This window comes from Chrysemys picta, chromosome 1, assembly GCF_011386835.1.
Source record: "Chrysemys picta bellii isolate R12L10 chromosome 1, ASM1138683v2, whole genome shotgun sequence".
NCBI classification, from domain to species: Eukaryota; Metazoa; Chordata; order Testudines; family Emydidae; genus Chrysemys; species Chrysemys picta.
The window spans coordinates 307,591,966-307,613,344 of NC_088791.1; the positions used below are offsets into that span (position 1 = coordinate 307,591,966).

Genomic DNA, 21,379 nt, shown 5'->3' on the forward strand with positions numbered 1-21,379 from the left:
CACACCTAAAGGAAATGTAGGTGGAGTGTGCTGAATTGGCTAATGTAAGTGCAAGAAGCCATGTGCCACAGGAAGGAAAGACAAGTACTGTCTGGGGCTCTAGAGTTGCACATAACCTAATCTATCAGGTCACTAATGGTGTGAAACCTGTCCCTTGGTAGATAAGCTCTTGCCGTGACTGAATCTAGGTTGGCCCCTAAGAAGTCTACAGTCTGCATCGGAGTGAGGACGGACAGACTTTCGCAAGTTCACACTGACTCCTAGTGAAGAAAGTAGTTGAAGAATTAATAAGGTCAACTCATAGTCTTCCTGATGTGTCCTAGCAATGAGAAGCCAATTGTCAAGATAGGGAAAGATGGTGAAGCTGTACCATCTGAAATGCACTGCTATTACTAGAAAGATCTTGGGGGCAGTGGTGAGGATGAATGGAAGCACCCCTGTACTGGACATTATTGGGGCCCACCACAAATCTGAGAAAACACCCATGGGCAGAGTGAACATCCATGTGAAAGTAAGCATCCTTCATATTGAGAGCTGTAAACCAAATGTCTTTTTCCAGGGAGGGATTATTGACACCAGAGTGACCTGTGAAATTTCAACTTGTGAATAAAGTGACTGAAAAGATCGAGTATAGATATCCCACCTCCCTTCTTCGTGGGGAGTAGGCAGTATAGAGTAAAAAATCTTTTCCTTGGTGTTGAAGAGGTAGCACTCTATTGCTCCTCATTCAGAAGGGATTCCACTTCCTGCGTGAGAATGGTCCCTGAAGAGGGGCAGGGATGGGGATTTTGAAAGAAAAAGGGAAGTAAACTCAATTGCATAGCTAGACTGGATGATATCTAATACCCACTTGTCCATTATGGCACTCCAGTTATGCAAACAGAGTGCTAAATGATCCCTGAAAGGTATATGGGGATCGGGTAGTGGTAGCATCATTAATAGTTTGCAGCTCTTGAACTCCCATAAAAAATATCTTTTTGCTGAAGGATGGGATTGAGATGGTGCGGTAGATGTGGGAGGTGCAGGGAAACAAGACTTCTGTACTCTTTGTCTCTGATGAGAAGGGTCATAAAATTATTGGTGATAAAATTGTTAAGATGTTGGTCTGTCTGTAAGGCTGCCTTTGATGCTTCCTTTTTGGGGCAGGTGTCTATATTCCCAAGAAGTGGAGGATGGCCCTGGAGTCCTTTAAAATATGAAAGAACTCATCCATCTTTTCATTGAAAAGGTGGGCTTCATCAAAGGGCAAGCCCTCTACAGAATTTTGGACCTCCCTGGGAAATCCTGAAGTGTGTAGTCATGACTTATGGTACATCACAGTGGCTGTTGCTACTGACCTAGTTTGTGTGTCTGCTGCATCAACTACTGACTGAAATACAGTTCTGGCTTATCCTCCTCAATAAGACCCTGAAAGTGGGCACTGTCATGCTGTGGTAGCTTGTCTATAAAGTCTCAATTTAGAATAGTTCAGATAGTCATATATAGCCAACAATGCTTGATAGTTCACTGGGGCAACAGGATAAGACAACGGGCTATGTATGGTCTGGTTTAAAAGTAAATTACTCATTCTCCTTAGGCAAGTAATCTGAATGTTCAAAATTAAGAAGCACCTAACCTGATGAATAAAGTGGAAAATGTTTTATAATAAAATTTGAAATTATATTTGACATTTCTGGGCCCCCACTATTAGTAGAATGTTACAACAAGGTACTGTCCACTTGTAAGACTCACTATCTCATGTGGAGAAGCTTTGCTAAAAGGGATTATAGCAAGGATGCTACTGTAATACCTTATTTATCTAGTTTCTTCTCTCTTTAGCTAAGGCTGGACTTAAAAGACCTTCTTCACCTTTAAAGCTCACTATCCATTCTTGAGATCTTGTTTACACAATCTAGCCAACTCTCCTTAAAGCTGACAAGTATTCACATTTATGACAAGCGGTCATAAACAAATATACTTTAACACTAAGTAGCTGGCCTGCTATTATGTGGAAGATACAAATTTGAGTCCCAGGCCAGGAGGGGTGGGGAACGCTACTGAAGCTGGAGGGAGGATCAAGCATAGCTCACCAGCAACCTCACCAGCAAGCTCGCTGAAGGGTTCTCAAGAGAACCATCTCTGGACTCTCTTCTACTGAATGGTGGAGGAGAAGAAATAAAGTGAGAAATCACTTTGCCCTTTCTCCATCCCAGAGGAACAGAAACACTAAATATGAGAAGTAAAGCTCAGAACAAAATTTGTTTCAGATACAATGTCAGGAGAAAAAACAGCAGCTACTGGTAGGGTCATCTCAGACATTGTATGTTATATATTATGATATGAAAGGGTACCTTGTCTAGTAATTTTTCTGACTTCTTCATTCGTCTTCCGATATCCATATGTTATTCCCAATATTCTTCTCAGATATTTGTAATGAAATGCATCCAGCTTTTGCATATCTTTCTTGGTAAATTGCCACGTCTCACTGCTATATGTGATGGCGATAACAATTGCTTTGTACACATTCAGTTTTGTCTTGAGGGAAATGTTTTAGAGTTGCCAGATGTTTCTGAGTCTTCCAAATGCAGTGTTTGCTTTCCCGATTCTTCTTATTTCCTCGGAACTAGTACCATCTTGGCTGATGGTACTTCCAAGATGCATAAAATTGTCCACCTTCCCCAGTTTCTCCTCTTCAACTTTGATTTCTGTCCCTATACGCCTCATTAACATGACTTTACATTTCTTTGCATTGTATCTCAAACCTATGCAAGAATAGCAAATGTGGGTAGCCCAATGTGCAGCAAAGCATGGGATGGACTAAGGTCTATACAACTGTAACAAAGTGGGAAGGACAGATGATTATGACCTACAATACACAAGCAGCATACGGAAGTCAGTTTTGATAGGCCGTGAGCTGTACAAACTCAATGTTGACATTGCAGCACTTTAGGAAACAAGACTTGCAGATGTTGGATTTGTCCAAGATGTCAATTATACCTTCTTTTGGCAAGGTAAAAGCCGCAAAGAAACTCGTCTGCACAGTGTCAATTTTGCTGTGAGAAACAAGTGGGTAAAACTCCTAGAAACACCCAATGGGAAGTCAGGAAACCTCTAAGTCATGTATGATAGCCTGAAGAAAGTTCTCAGTCCCACTGTCAATATGGTTGCCCCTCTCAAATCGCACAGTGGTGAAATCATTACAGATAAAAGCAAGAAGTTGTCTCGTTGGGTTGAACACTATTCGGAGCTTTACGCACAAGGAAGAAACATCACCAGCAAATCACTGGACCAAATACCAAGTCTACAGGTCATGCCAGAGCTAGATGTGGAGCCCACTGTAGAAGAGTTAAGCAAGAACATTGATTTGCTATCAAGTGGCAAGGCTCCTGGAAAAGATGGCATCCCAGCAGAAATCTTCAAGTGCGGGAAAGACAGCCTATTACCATATCTTCATCAGTTGCTACTTAAATGCTGGAAAGAGGGTGAGGTACCACAAGAGATGTGAGATGCAAACATCATCACTTTGAATAAAAATAAAGGCGAAAAGGGAAACTGCAACAACTACAAGGGTATCTTGCTACTAAGTGTAGAAGGAAAAGCTTTCACAAAAGTCATCTTAGTTTGCCTATAACAGCTAGTGAATCATATCTACCCTGAATCACAGTGTGGATTCAGGGCTGGAAGATCAACATGATATTTTCTCTGCATCAACTCCAAGAAAAGTGCAGAAAACAAAACGGACCATTGTGCATCACCTTTGTGGACCTAACCAAAACATTCGAGACAGTCAGCAGAGCAGGTCTATTTGCAATACTAGAAAAGATAGGATGCCCACCAACTCTGTTAAGTCTTATATGTTCGTTCCACAACAACATGAGAGCAACTGTCCAGTTTGACAGGTTGACTACGGACAGCTTTGAGATGAAAAGCGGAGTGAAGCAAAGATGTGTTCTTGCCCTTACACTCTTTAAATCTTCTTCTTGGTACTCTTGAACAGTGCGTTTAAGGACATGAAAGATGAAGTGTATCCCCACGCAAGATCAGATGGGAAACTCTTCAACCTGTTCTGACTTAAGTCAAAGACCACAGTCAAAAAGGTGATAATCAGGGAACGTCTATTCGCTGATGATGCTGCCCTCATAGCAGACAATGAAGATCTATGACAAGAACTCATGGACCACCTTTCAAGTGTCTGTCACGCATTTGCTCTCACCATCAGCATCAAGAAAACGGTTGTATTAGGACAGAGGGTTCCACAAGATCCTTCAAAGACCTTAAATGCAAACCAGCTAGAAGTAGTCCAAAAGTTCAGTTATTTAAGTTCCACAGTGACCACCAACCTCTCACGGGATGATGAACTAAATGTTTGCATTGGAAAGGCACCACCTTTAGCAGACTAACTAAAAAAGCATGGAACAACTCAAAGCCTACCATCAAGATCAAAATTCTAGAGTACCAAGCCTGCGTCCTCAGCACTCTCATGTATGATGGGGAAACATGGACAACTTATGTTCCTCAGAAGAAAAGGTTAAACAGTTTCCACCTAGGTTGTTTACGCTGCATACACAACACCAAATGGCAGGATAAAGTCACCATGTGCCTCAGTTTCCCCTATGTGCTACTCAAGTATTTAGGTGGTGGGACAAAGATGTGTGACCATTGCAGAGACCCCTAGAGTGCAGGCGTGACTGCCAACTGGCTGCCTGGGCACAAGAGAATGGCCAATACTCTGTATCCTGGCAACTCATAGCCAGGCCCATCCTCTACAAAGAGCCAGCCAAAGGTGTTGGAGAACAAAGAGAGAAGTGGAGGCCAGGTGACCTGTTTGCCTGAAAAAGAGACAAAGGCTGAAGGTCGGGCAGCGGGGCATGACTGAGGCTGGGCTGCCAGAAGCAAGTCAGTCTCCTGGTTTGGGACTCAGGGCTCTATCTCCCCCCACCCAAGATGGACTGTGCTGTAACCAGGAGTGCCGTTTATGGGGGGGCAGGGGGACTCCCCCCCCGCCCCAAGTTTCATACAGGACGTATGCTCTCAAGCGGAGCTCTTAACTGCACAGCATTAGTATGGAATGTGAGTTCTCCAGAGGAGAGGCACTGCTGCCAGCTTGTGCCCCTGGGGCAGGGAATCAGTATTTTGTTTACAAACAGAGGCAGGGTGATTAAGATAAGAAAGGACTAGTAATTAAATTAAGGATCTGGAAGTCATTAGATGAGCCTGTGAAACAGGAATCCCTCTGCAGGGGTTCGCGGGACGGGGGGGTTGAAGAGAGAATGCAGGAGACTTGGGGCTTGTCTACACTTACATTTTATAGCGCTCTAACTTGCTGGCTCAGAGGGGTGAAAAATCACCCCCCTGAGCACAGCAAGTCTGAACGCTTTAAAGCCTAGTGTAGACAGGCTCCCAGCACTAACGTTGGGAGCTAATCCCCTCGTGGAGGTGGATTACCAGGAGCACTGGGAGAGCTCTCTCCCAGCGCTCACGCGGGACCACACTCGCACTTCAAAGTGCTGCCATGGGAGCGTTCCCGCGACAGCACTTTGAAATTTCCAGTGTAGTCATGCCCTCAGAAGAAATATAGCCAAACCCTCTTGGCCAAGTTTACATTCAGAAAAGAGGGAGATTTGAGGATCGTAGGTGAAAAGAAGGTGCCAAAACCCAGGGAAGGGATAGCAGTGGTATAGGAAAGTTCCCACTCTACCTGTGGTACTTATGTGGCCCCCTCACCATGGTATCTGAGTGCCTCACAATATCTAAACCTATTTCTCCTCACAGCCCCTATGTGAGGTAAAGCAGTGATGTAAACCCCATTGTACAGATTGGGCATTGAGGCACAGGGAGACTAAAGACCAGATTTTCAAAAGTATTTAGGCACCTAGTTTGATTTTCAGAAGTGGCTACGTTAGACACTTTGTAAACCCCACTAGATGCCTAGCTGCATCTTTGGGTGCCTAAAATCTTTTGAAACTCTGTTCCTAAGACACTGGTCTGAGGTCATACAGGAAGTCCCTGGGGAGAGTATAACCCAGGTCTCTCAGGGCTAGCTCCCTATCCACTTGACCAGCCTCTCTCTCTGCTGCATGCTGCAAAAAAGAGGACTGTGATAGATGGGAGCAAAACCAAGAAGGCCAGTTCTCTGAGACGCCAGCAATCGGTCCCAGCTGATTGGGAAGGATGTCATGTTTGACAGCATGAAAAGCAGTACAGAGGTCAGGATGGATAAAGAAAGAAAGAGAATGAGAGTCAGATGAGAGGAGATCACTTAATCCAGAGGGGGTGGCAGGTTCTGCCCCATGCTAGGTTGTAGAGCAATGCCTATGTGCAGTTTTAGATTTTAACTGAAAACCATTTTGTTTTGTCATTTTCTGTTCTGAGTTCAAGAAAAGGAAGGAATAGGAAAGTGTCATATGAGTATCAGATGTATTTATGGCTCAAATTCTTAGGGGTTCACCTGTACCCTGGCCAATTCCAGAACAAAAGAACAGAAATTGCATCCACAGAGTCTATAAAGTAGACTATTATTTTCATGATTTGTATCATTTGCTGTGCAGCATCCGTATACTCAGCGCTGTTCAGAATATACAGGAAATAAAGTCTCTGAGCCAATATGTATAAGATGTGTAGCCCTGGATTAGATGGCTCAGATATTTAAGTATGAAGTGTATAATTATTGAGCACATCTTATCACATATTCATTGCAATGTTAATGTTTATGAGTGGGTTTGCTGATGGCAATAGAAGTTTTACTTGATTAAGGGAGGTCTAGGTTGGACATTAGGAAAAAGTTCCTAACTGTCAGGGTGGTTAAACACTGGAATAAATTGCCTAGGGAGGTTGTGGAATCTCCATCTCTGGAGATATTTAAGAGTAGGTTAGATAAATGTCTATCAGGTATGGTCTAGACAGTATTTGGTCCTGCCATGCGGGCAGCGGACTGGACTCTATGACCTCTCGAGGTCCCTTCCAGTCCTAGAATCTATGAATCTATGAAAAGGACTAGAAGATTTGACCCTCCAACTTTCTTTCAAGAGGAAGAGATGCCCAGAGCTCCTGAGCCTATTTATTTTTCTTTCCTGCCTGCACCGGCCCTGATATACCTGAGAAGTCTCCATTTTTTTTTTCAACTTTAAAATATGGAATTTTCTTGGTGCTTGGTTTTAAATATTCTCCTGTGAAAACTGCAACTCAATCACTGTAGTGTTGTGTTTAAGAGCCTGCTGGAAAGTAACTAGCCTTTAAACAGAAGTGAAAGCAGTGTTGCCAACTCTCATGATTTTGTCATGAGTCTCATGATCATTATTGTTTTCCTTAAAGCCTCAGCTCTTGGAGTCAAGTGGATATGTGATGATTTCAGCCTTCATTCTTAAAGAAAAATGAAGTTTCTAACCCTCATGGCTGTGGAGAAAGCTTCAAAATTTGACCCCAGTGTACCCTCAAGGTTCAAAAAGCAGAAGGCAAATACAAAGAACACCAAACCTATTATTTTTACATAATTTCATAATTTTAAAGTCAATCTCATGATTTTTGGTGAGCCTGTTTCATGATTTTTGAATATTTAGGGTTGGCAATACTGTCAGAAAATGACTGGAAAGTGTCAGTTTCACTCCTGTTTAAACTCAGTTTCTAATCTATTATTTGTAGGGGGGTAACATTCCTAGAGCCTAAGGCAGGTTCAGTATAAACTCACAGGGCCTGGCCCAAGTAGGATATTTCCAAAAGTTAAATGATCTATTCCAAGATTGGTGAATTGAAAAAAAGTGATAGAAAGTAATCTAGATTTTTCTAAAATTGTTTCAATTGTTGTGTTCAAGATTTAGTAACTAAGTAAGAACATACATTAAAATTTTAAACCTAACCAGTGTCCCCTTAAGTGACCTGACACAAGATGTCAGAACATGTTAGTATTAGAGCTAAGTGGGGTTAATATTTATTTAATTTTCTTTCGTTATATAGGAATTAGATACAGTGCTCCTGTCAGCTAATTTCTAAGTTATCTGCACACAAAAAACCTAGTTTTCAGGTGCCTAAGTAGCCCCTGGAATCACAGTTGAAGTTGCCTCCCTCCCACCAAAATCTGAAATGTCACCCCTGGCTGTAACTTCCTGCTTTCTTTGCTAACAAGATCTGTTCTACGCTGTGTTCCTGATGACTAATAAACCCTTCTGTTTTACAATGGTGGCTGAGAGTCACTGCTGACTGCAAAGTTGGGGTGCATGGCCCCTTTGGGGAGCGTATAAGGCTTTCCCATGTGTCCCATTCAGGTGGACTCCCTGCAGGAAGCTCACGGTGTGAACAGGGGTGCTGAACACTCCAAGGTCAGACCCAGGAGATGCTGAAGCGGAGGAGGCTTGCCCGAGTGAGTGTGCGCCCAGACAGGAGACACACTGCACTACAGTCCTGTCTGACTTCATTTAGAGTGGTTCCAGGCACTGAGTCTGTGATTCCATGACAACAACAGATTGAAACAATTATGTATGTGGATGTATAAGAAACACCTTGTCTCCAATATATGTTTGCAAGACCAGTTCAATAATACAAAGTCTCTATATAAAAGTATAATTCTATATATAGTCAGTAATATAAAGTCTCTAAATACATATTTCCTCCCTATACCACAACCCTCTCAGAGAAAGCCCTGGAATACATAATTGCAAAACTGTATATGTATAATTAGGACTAAAATCATAGGAATATTACTGTAAAAATATCCTACAGGAAATTAGATGCAAAACTACATTTAAGAGGTATGAGCAAATGCACACATTTTCTGTGTATATTCTACATAAGGGTTATTTCTTTTTGCTTACTTTCACCAGACTTAGCATTTTGTTGTTTAATACTAAGGTTTACTTGAAATTCAACCCAAGTTTCTCTATGAGTGCCTTGCTTAAAAGCAAGTCAACTTGTCATGAAATGTTTTTTATACTACAGTTTTCCAGCAAGAAATCCCTGTTCTTGAACAGTGATGAGGACAGAAATGGAGAATATAATTTTCGCCATCAAGATAAACTACAGAGCAGAATAATAAAAACAACATGAGTCATCAGGAGTCCTACACTGGTTAGTATGTTCTAGAAAGTTTGGAATCAGAGGACTGAACTTAATTTCAGGATAGTTAAGCAACAAACCCTCCTACACATACTGTAAGACTCATTAGCTGGCAAATTGCCTAATTTTTCTGCACTGGTTACCAATTCACTTCCAGGTGAAATTCAAGTTGCTAGGTTACTATCTGTAAAGACTTTCATGATGCAGATCCCATTGCAGCTATCACTGGAACTTTCACTTTTAGAATTAACTTCCACTAAAACAGTCTGAACCCAAGTCTGGCCCTTTTGGAATATACTGTAAAATGTAAATCTTTGTTGAGATTACCCTGTAAAACCAGTCCTGAAATCCACTGACATTTAGTCAGTCAGCTGAGTTTTCCCATCTCTGACTCCTTCAGAGAAATTAGCTTGCATCTTTAACGGTTTGTGACATATACATCCCCAAATTTAGGAAAAGTTTGTTTTGTACCCTATGTAAATAGCATCCAGAGTCTACGATAGCAGGTGCATGTAAACAGATGCGATCCCCCATCTCAGTTTTAATGCAGTACAACACAATGCGTTACAGTTCAAACTCACCCCCTTCTTGGTATTTACCTTCATTAATTAACTTATGTTCCCAGGGCAGGACTTGTCTTACAAATCTAAACCGTATCCTGGGTCTACTCTTCAGCTGGCAGCTACTAAGGTTTCTCCATGAAAGACCTCACATACAATGTCCAACCTTTCTCACCTCAGAGAGACTGTCATACTTGTAGTGCATCAGAATAAATGAGACCTACCTGGTCTAGCTACCAGGATGAGTCAACAGAATCACTCTGTACCTCCACATAGTATCCTATACTCTGCCACCTGCCATAGGGTATTGTACATGGATGTAAATAATAATTATACAATCAGTTTATATCAGATTTACCTTTGTGATCTACTGCTATTACAGAATAGTATGACCCCTTGCGTATTATCAGTGAACTTATTTGCATAAATACAGTTATCGTGCAACATGTAAAATAAGTTTTGACTTGTCACAAAGGTAAATGTGAAGTTGACCAGATAAGGTGACAAAAGTTAAGAGAAGGAATTCCCTTCCTCTGAAGAAGGGCCATATTAAAACTGAAATATTTGATATAGCAAATAAAACCATTAAAAGTGTAGTGCTGTCAAATATTAGAAATATTATATTTCTTTTGAATTAGTTCACTTTATCTAGTAATTTAATAACTGATTTTTGGAGGAAGCTGATTGTTCTATTATGTTACATTACTTCCCATTTTTAAATCTCTTTATATTTGATAAACATTTTATCTGATTTAGTGAATTTTAAAAGCAAACTGGAAAACTATTTTTAAGAAACATTTTAATACTGACCAAGAAGTGCAAAAAAATTCAAAGTTAAAACTCCATTTTTAAATTGTTGCTAATGAACAAACAAAAGAGATTCACAGGTGTTGATGTTTTTACTTACACCAAAGCATTAAAGTCAACAATTTGTACAGAATTTTAAACTTACTCTTGCATTAATGGTAGTATAGTCCATGCACCATCATGTCTGTCCATCTGATGAATAAGCAGAATTCTAGGTAATTCCTTTAAGAAAACCAAAAATATTCTTATGAGACAACAAAGTATTTTACAACACAGTATAATTTTTAGATGCCTAATTAATTTTAAAACTAAATTCTTGTGGAAAGACTATTTCACTCTTATTTTCATAGAACTGAGTAGCAAACAGGCTTGTAGACTAAAAGAGACTAGAGATGTAGCAGAAGGACAGAATTCAGACTCTTGAAGAGGGAGCTTCTTGAAATTTCTTGTTTCTAAACCCTCTCTCAAGTATAAAACTAATGCATCTCCCACTTCAGTGAAACTTTATAAATATTCTGGAACATCTCTCTGGTTGTACCACTTCTGGAACAATTAAAAGTTCATCTTATAAAGACAGTGTTTATAATTGAAAGTGGAGTATGCAAACTCTTCTAATGAATTATACATACATTATGTTAACCAGAAATACTGATTTAATTCGATAGAGCTAATTTATCATCTAACAGGACTCTAACATAAAGCCCACTATTCTTGATGACACCATTGGTTTTGTTCCAATTCCACTGGTATTGTTAGGAGTAGCTACTACAAGTATGCATTGTCCCCAAAATTCCAGTAAGACTTAAATCAATAATCCAGTGTATTTTACTGGACATTTTACTAAAATTTCAATCAACATTTGGCTGTTTACTGTTAGTGTGATTCAAGAAACACCATTGCACATTATCAGAACACATTTTATGAATATCATAACAATATGATCTTCTAATGGTTCTAAGTAAGAAAGCAAAAGGATTAAAGGGCTGGATTACTATACACTTTGGCTATAATCAGGAGTTATATACAAAATTGATAGGGTAATTTACAGTATATGTAGGAAGAGAGCAGTCTGAATAAAGTGAACTGGTTCAATCACCTTTCCTTGGCTCAGCTCCTCTCTTTTGGGAAGCACCAATGGGATGAAGCTCAGAAAAAGCACTCTCCCTCTCCTCAAATCGGAGGCTCCTCCATTCATGGAAATGGAGGGAACAATCTGATCCTTAGCACAGTATCTTTTCCTGTACACATATTATTATCGTTATCCATTTCCCTTAGGTTTAGTTTACATTCTGCTCTTGTAAGCTCTCTCTTTCTGGTGCTGTCTTTCCCAACTCTCTCTAAAACCAGAAAATGTTAGGGTCCCCATCTTCCTTTTTATCCATCTCCAGAGATGCACCAACTCTATTCTTCTCCTATTACTCAGTGGGCTACAGAATCTCTTGTCATAGCACATATATTTCTCCAACATGACAGAGGTTGACTATGTGGCTCCTACTTCCCCATTTCACATCTCTCTACCAAAAACCATGCTAAATTATGCTAGGGTTGCTAACTTTCTAATCGCACAAAACCTTTGCCCCACCTCCTGCCCTGCTCCTTCTCTGAGGCCCCGCCCCCCACTCACTCCATTCTCCCTCCCTCCGTCACTTGCTCTCTCCCACCCTCACTCATTTTCACTGGGCTGGGGCAGGGGGTTGGGGTGTAGGAGGGGGTGAGGGCTCTGGCTGGGGGTGTAGGTTCTGGGGTGGGACCAGAAATGAGATGTTCAGGGTGCGGGAGGGGCTCAGGGGGGTGCAGGCTCTGGGAGGGAGTTTGGGTGTGGGATTGGGGTGCAGGCTCCGGGCCAGACAGTGCTTACCTCAGGTGGCTCCAGGAAGCAGCAGGCATGTCCGGCTCCTAGGCGGAGGGGCCAGAGGGCTCCACGCACTGCCAGCCCCCACAGGTGCCATCCCTGCAGCTTCCCTTGGCCGTGGTTCCTGGCCAATGGGAGCTGTGGAGCCAGTGCTCGGGGCGGAGGCAGAATGCAGAGCCCCTGTGGCCATCCCTGCACCTAGAAGCCAGACACGCCGGCTGCTTCTGGGAGCTGCGTGGAGCCAGGGCAGGCAGGGAGCCTGCCTTAGCCCCACAGCGCCATCAGTCGGACTTTTAGAGGCCCAGACAGCAGTGCTGACCGGAGCACCAGGGTCCCTTTTCAATCAAGCATTCCAGTCAAAAACTGGACACCTGGCAACTCTAAATTATGCTGATTTCTTTGCTTGACTCACTCACTTTGCCTACTTTACACAGCAGTGCGAAAGGTAGAAACATGGAAATACATTGTTATGTCAGCTTCCACCTGAGAATAATTGGAAAATCTGGGCAAGCATGAAGAGGAAGGCTGGCTAGTCAAGATGTAGGTGTGTCCAGGATAATCAAATGTTCTCTGGAGATTGTGTCCCCCTCTCAAACTCATTCCCTACTCACTGAAATTAGTAATGTGAATAAAATACAGCACATGCAGAGTGCTGTTTTCATTAGTTAATGTTTCTCAACTAGTGTTTTTCACAGTTAGCAAAGCACACATTCCTTACCGAAGATTGTATATGGAACATGCCAAGTCTGAAGTTTTAAATTCAAATAGGTTCTGGGGTTATTCAAGTGCAAATAAATCAGCTAAACAAACATTGTTAATGGCTGAGTAACTATTTCCCCACACTTTGAAAACTCAAAGACAGCTGGGTTATTTTTTAATTACTTTTTTAAAGTCACTTCTGGCTTGGAACGTAACGGAACACACTTCAGCCCAAAATGTGCCAGGCCCTTCAGAAACATACAGGCAGTAGTAGTCCCTGCCCCTAAAATCTTACAATCTACACAGACAAAACAAACAAGCAAAGGGAGTTTTAACACTGATTTCGGTGGCCCTGATTCTGGTCCCACTAAGACTAACTGGTAATTTGTCTACTGCAATAAACAAACAAACAAACAAACAAAAAAACCCAACCACCACCAAACAACCTGCAGCAGCAAGTCTCAGGGCCCAGGTCAACCGGCTTTAGCTACAAGGCTAAAAAAAAGCCATGTAAGTGTTCAGGCTTGGGCTGGAGCCTGGGTTTCAAGACCCTCCTGCCTCACTGGGTTTCAGAGCCCAGGTTCCAGTAGTCCCAGCATCCACACAGCTATTTTTAGCCACATAGTCTGAGCCCCAGGAACCCAAGTCAGTTGATCCGGGCTCTGAGACTCTCTGCCGCGGGTATTTATTTATTTATTTATTTATTCCTGTGTAGACATACCCTGAAACGGACTTTTGCATGTGCATGGAGTCCGACTGACTTTAATGGGCCTCAATATAAATATCGCAGTCTCCTTCTGTGGGATTAGTGCCTAGTATTGTAAATAAGGCACCTTTACCAATATTTGCTTGTTTTTGGTGGGTCATTCCCCTAAATTTTAATTTGCATTATGCTGACAAGGTGCCCAAAGGTACTCTTAGGTTCTGTTAGAAAGGTTTTGGAACAAGCCACCAAAATAAATATTTAAAAAGCAAGCAGCTTCATAAATGTATTTACATTTACCATTACGTCCCAGAAACTAGGTTAAGACATTAACACGTTCTCCTTACAAAGTACTGCTCAGTTGACCAGGATGCCAGAAAGTTGAAGTAATATAATGTCTAAGTGAAAATTTTTTTCAAAATATATCCACTTTCACAATTGGAAAGTCGCATATGTGCCTAAATTCAAAATACTGCTCAAGAATAGCGCCTTTATTTTCAGAAATTATTGGGGAGGGGAGGGAACATAAAAAAATTTAAATTTCCAAACGCCACAATTTTCAGGTGACTGCAATGATGGAATTAATCTCACTTTGAAGTGATCAAAATATGACTTGTGTTTGCTTTAGCAAGAATTCAGGGTTTGCAATCTAATAAAAGCATAACCTTTGTGTTTACTTTCAATCTGAACAATGCATATAAAATTCTAATGATAGATAATTTCATTCCAAGCCAACAAGACAAAGTGAAGATAGCTCTTTGGAGTAGGAACTTACAATCCAAAAGATAAACCTTTTCTGGATTCATGCACTGGGAAGACTTGAGGAAGGATTAATATTGAGTTACACAAATATTTTTATATGTTCACTTCTTGTGTGCATTGTGGGAGAAGAAAGTCTTTACTAATTCAGGACGCAGATCCAATCCCAGGATTGGAACCTAAACAAAGATGAAATGTCTATTAAAACTGATTTCTAAGACCCCCTCACAGGACTTCACACGTTTAACCTATATTACTCAACGTTTTGTATGTGGATGAGGAAGAAGGACAGCATACTGTATGTGTAAAATACTCTGACTTAACTATAATAGGTGCTTTAAATTGAGATTTGCACCCTGAAGTATTTTACACTGCCAATTCTCTTCCAAAAAGGGTTGGAATAACCTTGGGTGCTCTGCTATGCAGACAAAAATATGTTTTCTTCCAAGGCACAGATCAGATATTAAATTAATAAGAACAAATACTATTTTTACCTGACTTAAACCCAAAGCATTTAGAACCGCAATATTAAAAAGACTGTAAAACAAATCAGTTCAGAAACAAAAAACACACTGATGCTTCTTTTAATAAGCACTCACAAAAACCCACAAGCACTCACAAAACCCAGGTCAGGGTTTTGTATTCTTTTCTATTATTCTGTATTTAAATCTCTCTAGTTGTCTTGTAGTTTTACTCTTGATTTTTACCAGACATACATTATTCACAAAATATTTTCAAATACTAGCACTGAAAAAAAGAACAAAAATGCAACTTTCAGAAAATGTTGTCTGCAAATGAGATCTATGTAGAGTCTGATGTACCATTGTTCAAAGTCACGGGAAAATAATCAATAATATGCATTTTGTCTTTCCAGAAATACCCTGAATCAACAATGAAACAACTGTGTTGACAAGTGTCATTGCACAAAAAAGCCCAACAACTTCCTCACCTCCCATTTTAACACTATAGCCATTTTTAATATTTCATTATCTTAATTCAAAGCATTAGCAGATTTCAGTTAAAAATTTTAATAGAAAATTTGGATTAAATGTATGGTGTCTGTCCCCCACAAGTTTACTGGAGGGGGGAATTCAAGATTCAGCTGTTTTTTGTCTCATTCTTTCTCACTTTATCTTTTTCTATATTATATCCCTTTTCTTCTTCCCCATCTTTTCTTTGGAAAGCTGCCTTTAACCAGTCTCCCAAAATGAAATTCCATTATTTTGTGACAAGGCGAAATGCAGATGATGAGAAAAAAGACTAATGCAACTTTTGAATATTTTCAGAGTTGTAGTATGTGAACCAGGATATAGAATCATTCCATGCATCCCATATACCTTCATGTTGAAATACTCAAAGTCTGTAGTACTTAGGATTGACAGTCTATGTTCTTAATTCCAAAAGAAACCGAATCATAGTGTGATAGTTATGGCAGTTTCCTGCAATATCCTGGATGAACCTTACTGAATTAAATCTGTCCTTTTCTATCTTTTGGTGTCTGTTCTTGGTGTGGGTTTATATACCATCAAAGTCTTATTTTCAACTGTCTAAAAAAAGTATCAACGAGGCTGGAGAACCCATACAAGATTGTCAGTGACAATATTCATTTACACAGCAATTACCTGTTTGTCTCCAAATCCAAGAAGCAATTTTTCCAATAGATATACTAGTAAATATCTTTGCAGAACCTAAGATACATTATAATGATCTTTCAAATATGTTTGTCATTTGATTGACATTTTGATAATGTATTTTTAATGGAAATATAATACTTTAAAAATTGCTGGACTGACAGATTGGGAGGCCTATTTCCTCTATTTGTCCACATCAGAGACCTGAAATATGTTTTATTTATCATTTATGCAACACAAGAGGTATGCTTGGCCATTGTCGCTATGTAGAAGCCCGATTTCTTCCACTCTCTTCTTCAGTAACATGTATCAATTCTGTTCTGAAGGTGTTGCTTGTAGGTATGAAAGTGAATGCAGTTTCCCGCCTACTCAAATCCATGGCTTCGTGTACACATCTATCCACTAGGAACTGTAGTACAATCAACACATTTTGCAAATCTGTAGGCAACCAAATTTTCTGACTTAATATTTACCAACACTGTCAATCTGGGTCGACTATCTTGGGATGAGAAGAATGCTCAAGTCACCTGTAGAAGTCTCATTCTGACAAGAAATGCTCAACACCTCTTGTGAAGCTAATGGTGCCAGTGGCGCTGGAACGTTTTTAATAGTGGAGGTGCTGAAAGCAGTTTTTACTTTTTACCTCATGTTCCTTTACCCCTGTAGATGTCCCTCCATCACCGAGGGCTGGAGAGTGGGGGACCTAGACAAGGGTAAGGGGACCAAGGCGGGGGCCACAGCTGGAGATGGACACAGGGCTAGGAGTGGAGCCCCAGATGCAGAGCCCCAGGTGCGGGGCCAGCAGCTGGGACCTGAGCTCCGGGCCAGCGAGTGGAGCCCCCCGGGCGTGGGGCCAGTGGCCAGAGCCCCGCATAAAACCTGGGGGTGCTGTAGACCCCAGCATCCCTAGTTCTACTGCCTATGAATGGGGCTTAAGAACACTCAAAGTTTCCCAAGACTGGATGCACAGGTCTAATCTTCCTCACACAGAAATCGAGAATGTTATCCACTTCAATGGAAACAGGAGCAGGCCAGTAGTTGGTGACAGTAAAATGTTACATGGTTTATATAGCTGCCAGTTGCTAAACAATTCCTCAAAAATTCAAAAATGTAGAAGAATTCAAAATCTAAAATATACATCTTTCAATAGGTTCAAGGCAGGTATGTGCCCTGCTAGATATAGCACATGGACTTTTAAATGTCTATGAACTCAACTTTGCTGTTAGAAATATTCTGTATAAGATTTTGTAAAAGGTAGCACTGCAGAATGCAAGAAACATGTACAGACCATAAAGGCAGAGACCACAATGATAAAGAAGTGGCAAAAGGGAATAGTTAGAAGAAAGAAAAGATAAGGACGAGAAGTCGTCAAAGCTACAAAACTTATTATCTCAAACCTTCAACGAATCACTTATTTCTAGATGACTAAGGAGGGAAGATCTGAGTAGAGGCTAAGGCCTTAATTTTCAAAAGTGACTCATGATTTTGAATGCTTCTATATTTTGGAGCTCAATCTAATTTTAAAAGGCCTGAGATTTTCAGAATGCTGAGCACTTGTTCTCTGAAAATCAGACCTTTTTAGAGGGGTCTCAAAAGTTGGGCACCCAAATATTGAGGCACTCAGTCACTTTTGAAAATGTAATGCCAACAAGGACAATGAGCAGAGAGAGAACATTCTTAAGAGATAGAAGAAAAGCTATTGGCACTGAGAGCAGCTGCAGATTGTTTTACCAATAGGTAATAATGTTCAGAAATGTGGACAATTGTTTTGCAAGCTGAAGACAGGACAGCATACTGCATGTCAGAAGGAAAACCTCACTACGGGAAGAAGAAAACTGTCCAGTATTAGAAAGACTGCATAAGATAAGGTACTCATCATTGTTCACGTAAATATAAAGGACAGTCATCTACTTATTGGAAAGAATTAAAATTTCAGATCTTCAGACTCTTGTGCAAAGAACTGAAGATTATGATTGCACAGAAGAGAGATTCTGCCACCTCTACAGATGAATGGAACAACTGAGGATCACAGAGGTGATCTAGTGGTTGAGGTAGTGCTACAGGCATCAGAATTTATTTTATTCTAGTCAAATTTTTAATATCACAGCTATCACCTTGTTATCCAACATTTAAGGAGCTTTGACAAATGGGTGTGTACAGACCCAATCTACCATTGAAAAAAAATGTTCCTACTAGAATTGGAATTCTTCAGCCAAGCAAAAAAACTGAAACACAACCACCCGCCTTTCCTTTTCCACCTAATTACATCCCACATGCCAAATCACTTTCCCAACCTCAAATAGGGTAACATTACAGCACTTTCTAACTTCAAAATGCATGTGAAAAAATTACATATGTTTCAGTTGGAACGATTCATGTGGAAAAATATCAGAACTCAACTAGCAAGACAGATGGGAACTTTCCCTTAAAAATATACTGTAAGTATGCCTTTGGCAAGCTCAATAAACCATTTCTGGCAGGACTGTTGATGTTGTATGATGTCAAGTGCAGTATATACTTTTCAGTAGTGCTAACCCATTTTGATTCTGAAGCTTGGACCTTTTTTCTCTCCATAACTTTTTTCTTTTTAAACAATATTATTTTAATTTGGGCCAAATTTTTCCTTTCTATTGAAAAACTAGCAATAGTAGTTAGTTAGTAATGAGTAGTAGTACTACTAGTCATAGTAGTTACTAACTGATGAGAAATTAACTATTTTCTTGAATGAGACCCATTTCTACTAGTAAGCACCAACAGATCATTCGGTAACAAACGTCTAACAATTTGTTACGTTTGTTATTAATCACATTCCAATACCGTAACGACTGAACATATTCATATATATGTCACCCTTTCTCCCATAATTTCTCTAATCTCTTTCTTTCTTTGAGACTTGAACTGTTATAAATGTCAAATTATGAAGATTTCATTCTCTCATACATGTTGCCTTGAAGATTTTTGGCATCAGATGCTACAACCATCTCCATTACTTAAGTTCTTGGTCAGTCAAACTCAGCAAATGTTCCTGCTGTCCCCCAAGAAAAATCAAATGAGTTGACTACAGCATATTGTTTAAATGTCTCCTAAAAACAGGGGTTCTTAAACTTGGAGTTGTGACCCCTCAGGGGGTTGTGAGGTGATTATGTGGGAGTCACAAGCTGTGAGCCCCAACCCAAATCCTGGCCACATGCGGGGCTATAAGCCCCGATCCGACTACCAGCCACGTGCTGGGTTGTCAGCCCAGAGTCTGCCCACACACAGGGCTGAGAGTCCCGACCCCCGCTGGGTGTGGGGCTGTGAGCCCGGCCACATGCAGGATTGTCAGCCTGGAGTCGGACCACTCATGGAGCTGTGAATCCTGAGCCTCATCCTGCGACTGGCTCATAGTCCCCAACCCCTCTAGCCCAGCTCCACCCCCACTGCACTCCACCGTCAGTCCTGCTCCGCCTCCAAAGAAAAGTCACCAAATAGAAGTTTGCCCAGCATGTCATTTTTCCCTAAGGCCAGCCCTGGGACTGAAACACCATTGGCTTGATTGTACTTGAAAAAGTACTTTATTATTTAACAGTCAGACATCCAGACGCATACTTTTCCTGAAAACAATGGTCCCCTCTACTACTAAAACACTAAAGTATTTAGAGTCTTACATTAAATGCAGTTTTACCAGCATTGTCACCTATGGTATTGAAAAAACGCAATGCATCATTTGCAGCAAAGTTTTGTCTGATAAACTGATGAAACCACGCAAATTGCAGCGACATTTTGAAACTTGACATCCAGAGCATAAAAATCAAAATGTGGATTTTTTCAAATGCAGAGAAGAAGCAACAAAGAAAGCCAGACTTGATGCAGATGGAGGTTTCCAACAGCAAACATCTTCAGCTATGGAGCCCTCTTACGTTGTGTCGCTATGAATCGCTCGTACCAAAAAGCTGCATATGACAGGTGAGGAGCTTGTTCTGCCAGCATGCAAAGACATTGTGTCCACAGGCACCAACTTTTTTCTGTGCCGATAGGTGCTTGCGCCTCCCGACCTGCCCCGACTCCACCCCTGTCCCGCCTCCTACCCCAAGCGTGCTGCGTTCCTCCTCCTCCCTCCCAAGCTTGCCGCACGAAACAGCTGGGAAGGCGGAGGGAGAAGCAGGACGCAGTGGCATGCTCAGGGGAGGAGGCAGGGTGGAAGTGAGCGGGTTGGGGAGCTGCCGGTGGGTGCACCCACCAATTTTTCCCTATGGGTGCTCCAGCCCCGGAGCACCCATGGAGTCGGCATCTATGATTGTCTCTCTTATGCTTGGCAATGATACTGCCAAAGAGGTTAATATACTTTCTATGTCGAATGATCCTGTGAAACGCAGAATATGTGAGATGTCTGAAGATATCAAAGAACAAGCTGTGCATGAAATTAAACATTCTGCTTTCAGTATGTTCAGCATGCAACTTGATGAAACTACTGATGTTACTAACTGTGCATAATTGATAGTGTTCAAACAGTATGTTAATGCTGGGGATGTTAAGCATGAGGTCTTATTCTGTGAACAACTTGAAACAACAGCATAGGACGTTTTCAATAAGGTAAATGCCTTTTTCAAAAGCAATGGCATTGAGTGGAAAAATCTTTGTGGTATCTGTGCCGATGGTGCTCCAGCCATGACAGGTGCACGGTCCGGCTTTCAGCAGAAAGTAAAGTGCATGTCACCTAATGTGACTGTCACTCATTGTGGAATCTATCATCAAGTCCTAGCTGCGAAGACATTGCTAATGTGCCTTAATGCTGTGGTGGATGTTATACGAGCAGTGAACTACATTAAAGCATATGCTCTGAATAGTTCCCTCTTTCTGGAAAGAAATTTGGATCCTTTTACATTTTCAACAACAGACTAAAAGCCACTGGTGTCTGTGTGTGCACCATGATGAAAGCATGATGAACATCAGTATGCTGATGTTCAAGGTGAATGAATATCAGCAGGCTAAGCAATACATTCAAAAATGAACAATGATAGGTGTGTCACTGCTGCCTTGAAGCGTAAAGTAAACAATGCTGCCAGAGAATTTGCGACTGGGATGACATTTGTGTAAGTATACACAAAGGCGAACAGTGGTTTTTCATCTAGGTTAGAAAACTTTAGAAATATATAATTATCCAATTATTACCTACAAAAGACAAAAGGAAGAGTTGAGGGAACAGGCTGTGGGTGGTGAATTGCACTCATTACAAATAAGCATTAATTATGTTTATTAGAAATCACTTCATATATCTCTATCTACCTATGTATCTTACAGTATAAGGCAAACAAGATTTGAAGACATGATTTGGGAGAAAGATAGAAAGTATTCCTAGAAGTGG

General features: G+C 40.9%; 1 protein-coding gene across 11 annotated transcripts in view; it reads right to left on the reverse strand.

The window, feature by feature from the left end:
* The window catches only part of B3GLCT (beta 3-glucosyltransferase), a 127,587-nt gene that overhangs the window by 54,757 nt on the left and 51,451 nt on the right, over positions 1-21,379 (reverse strand). For all 11 annotated transcript variants that reach the window (XM_065581356.1, XM_065581353.1, XM_042842825.2 and 8 more), the window contains one exon: positions 10,537-10,613. In XM_065581356.1, coding sequence (XP_065437428.1) covers positions 10,537-10,613 — 77 coding nt within the window. The remainder of the gene's footprint in view (positions 1-10,536; positions 10,614-21,379) is intronic.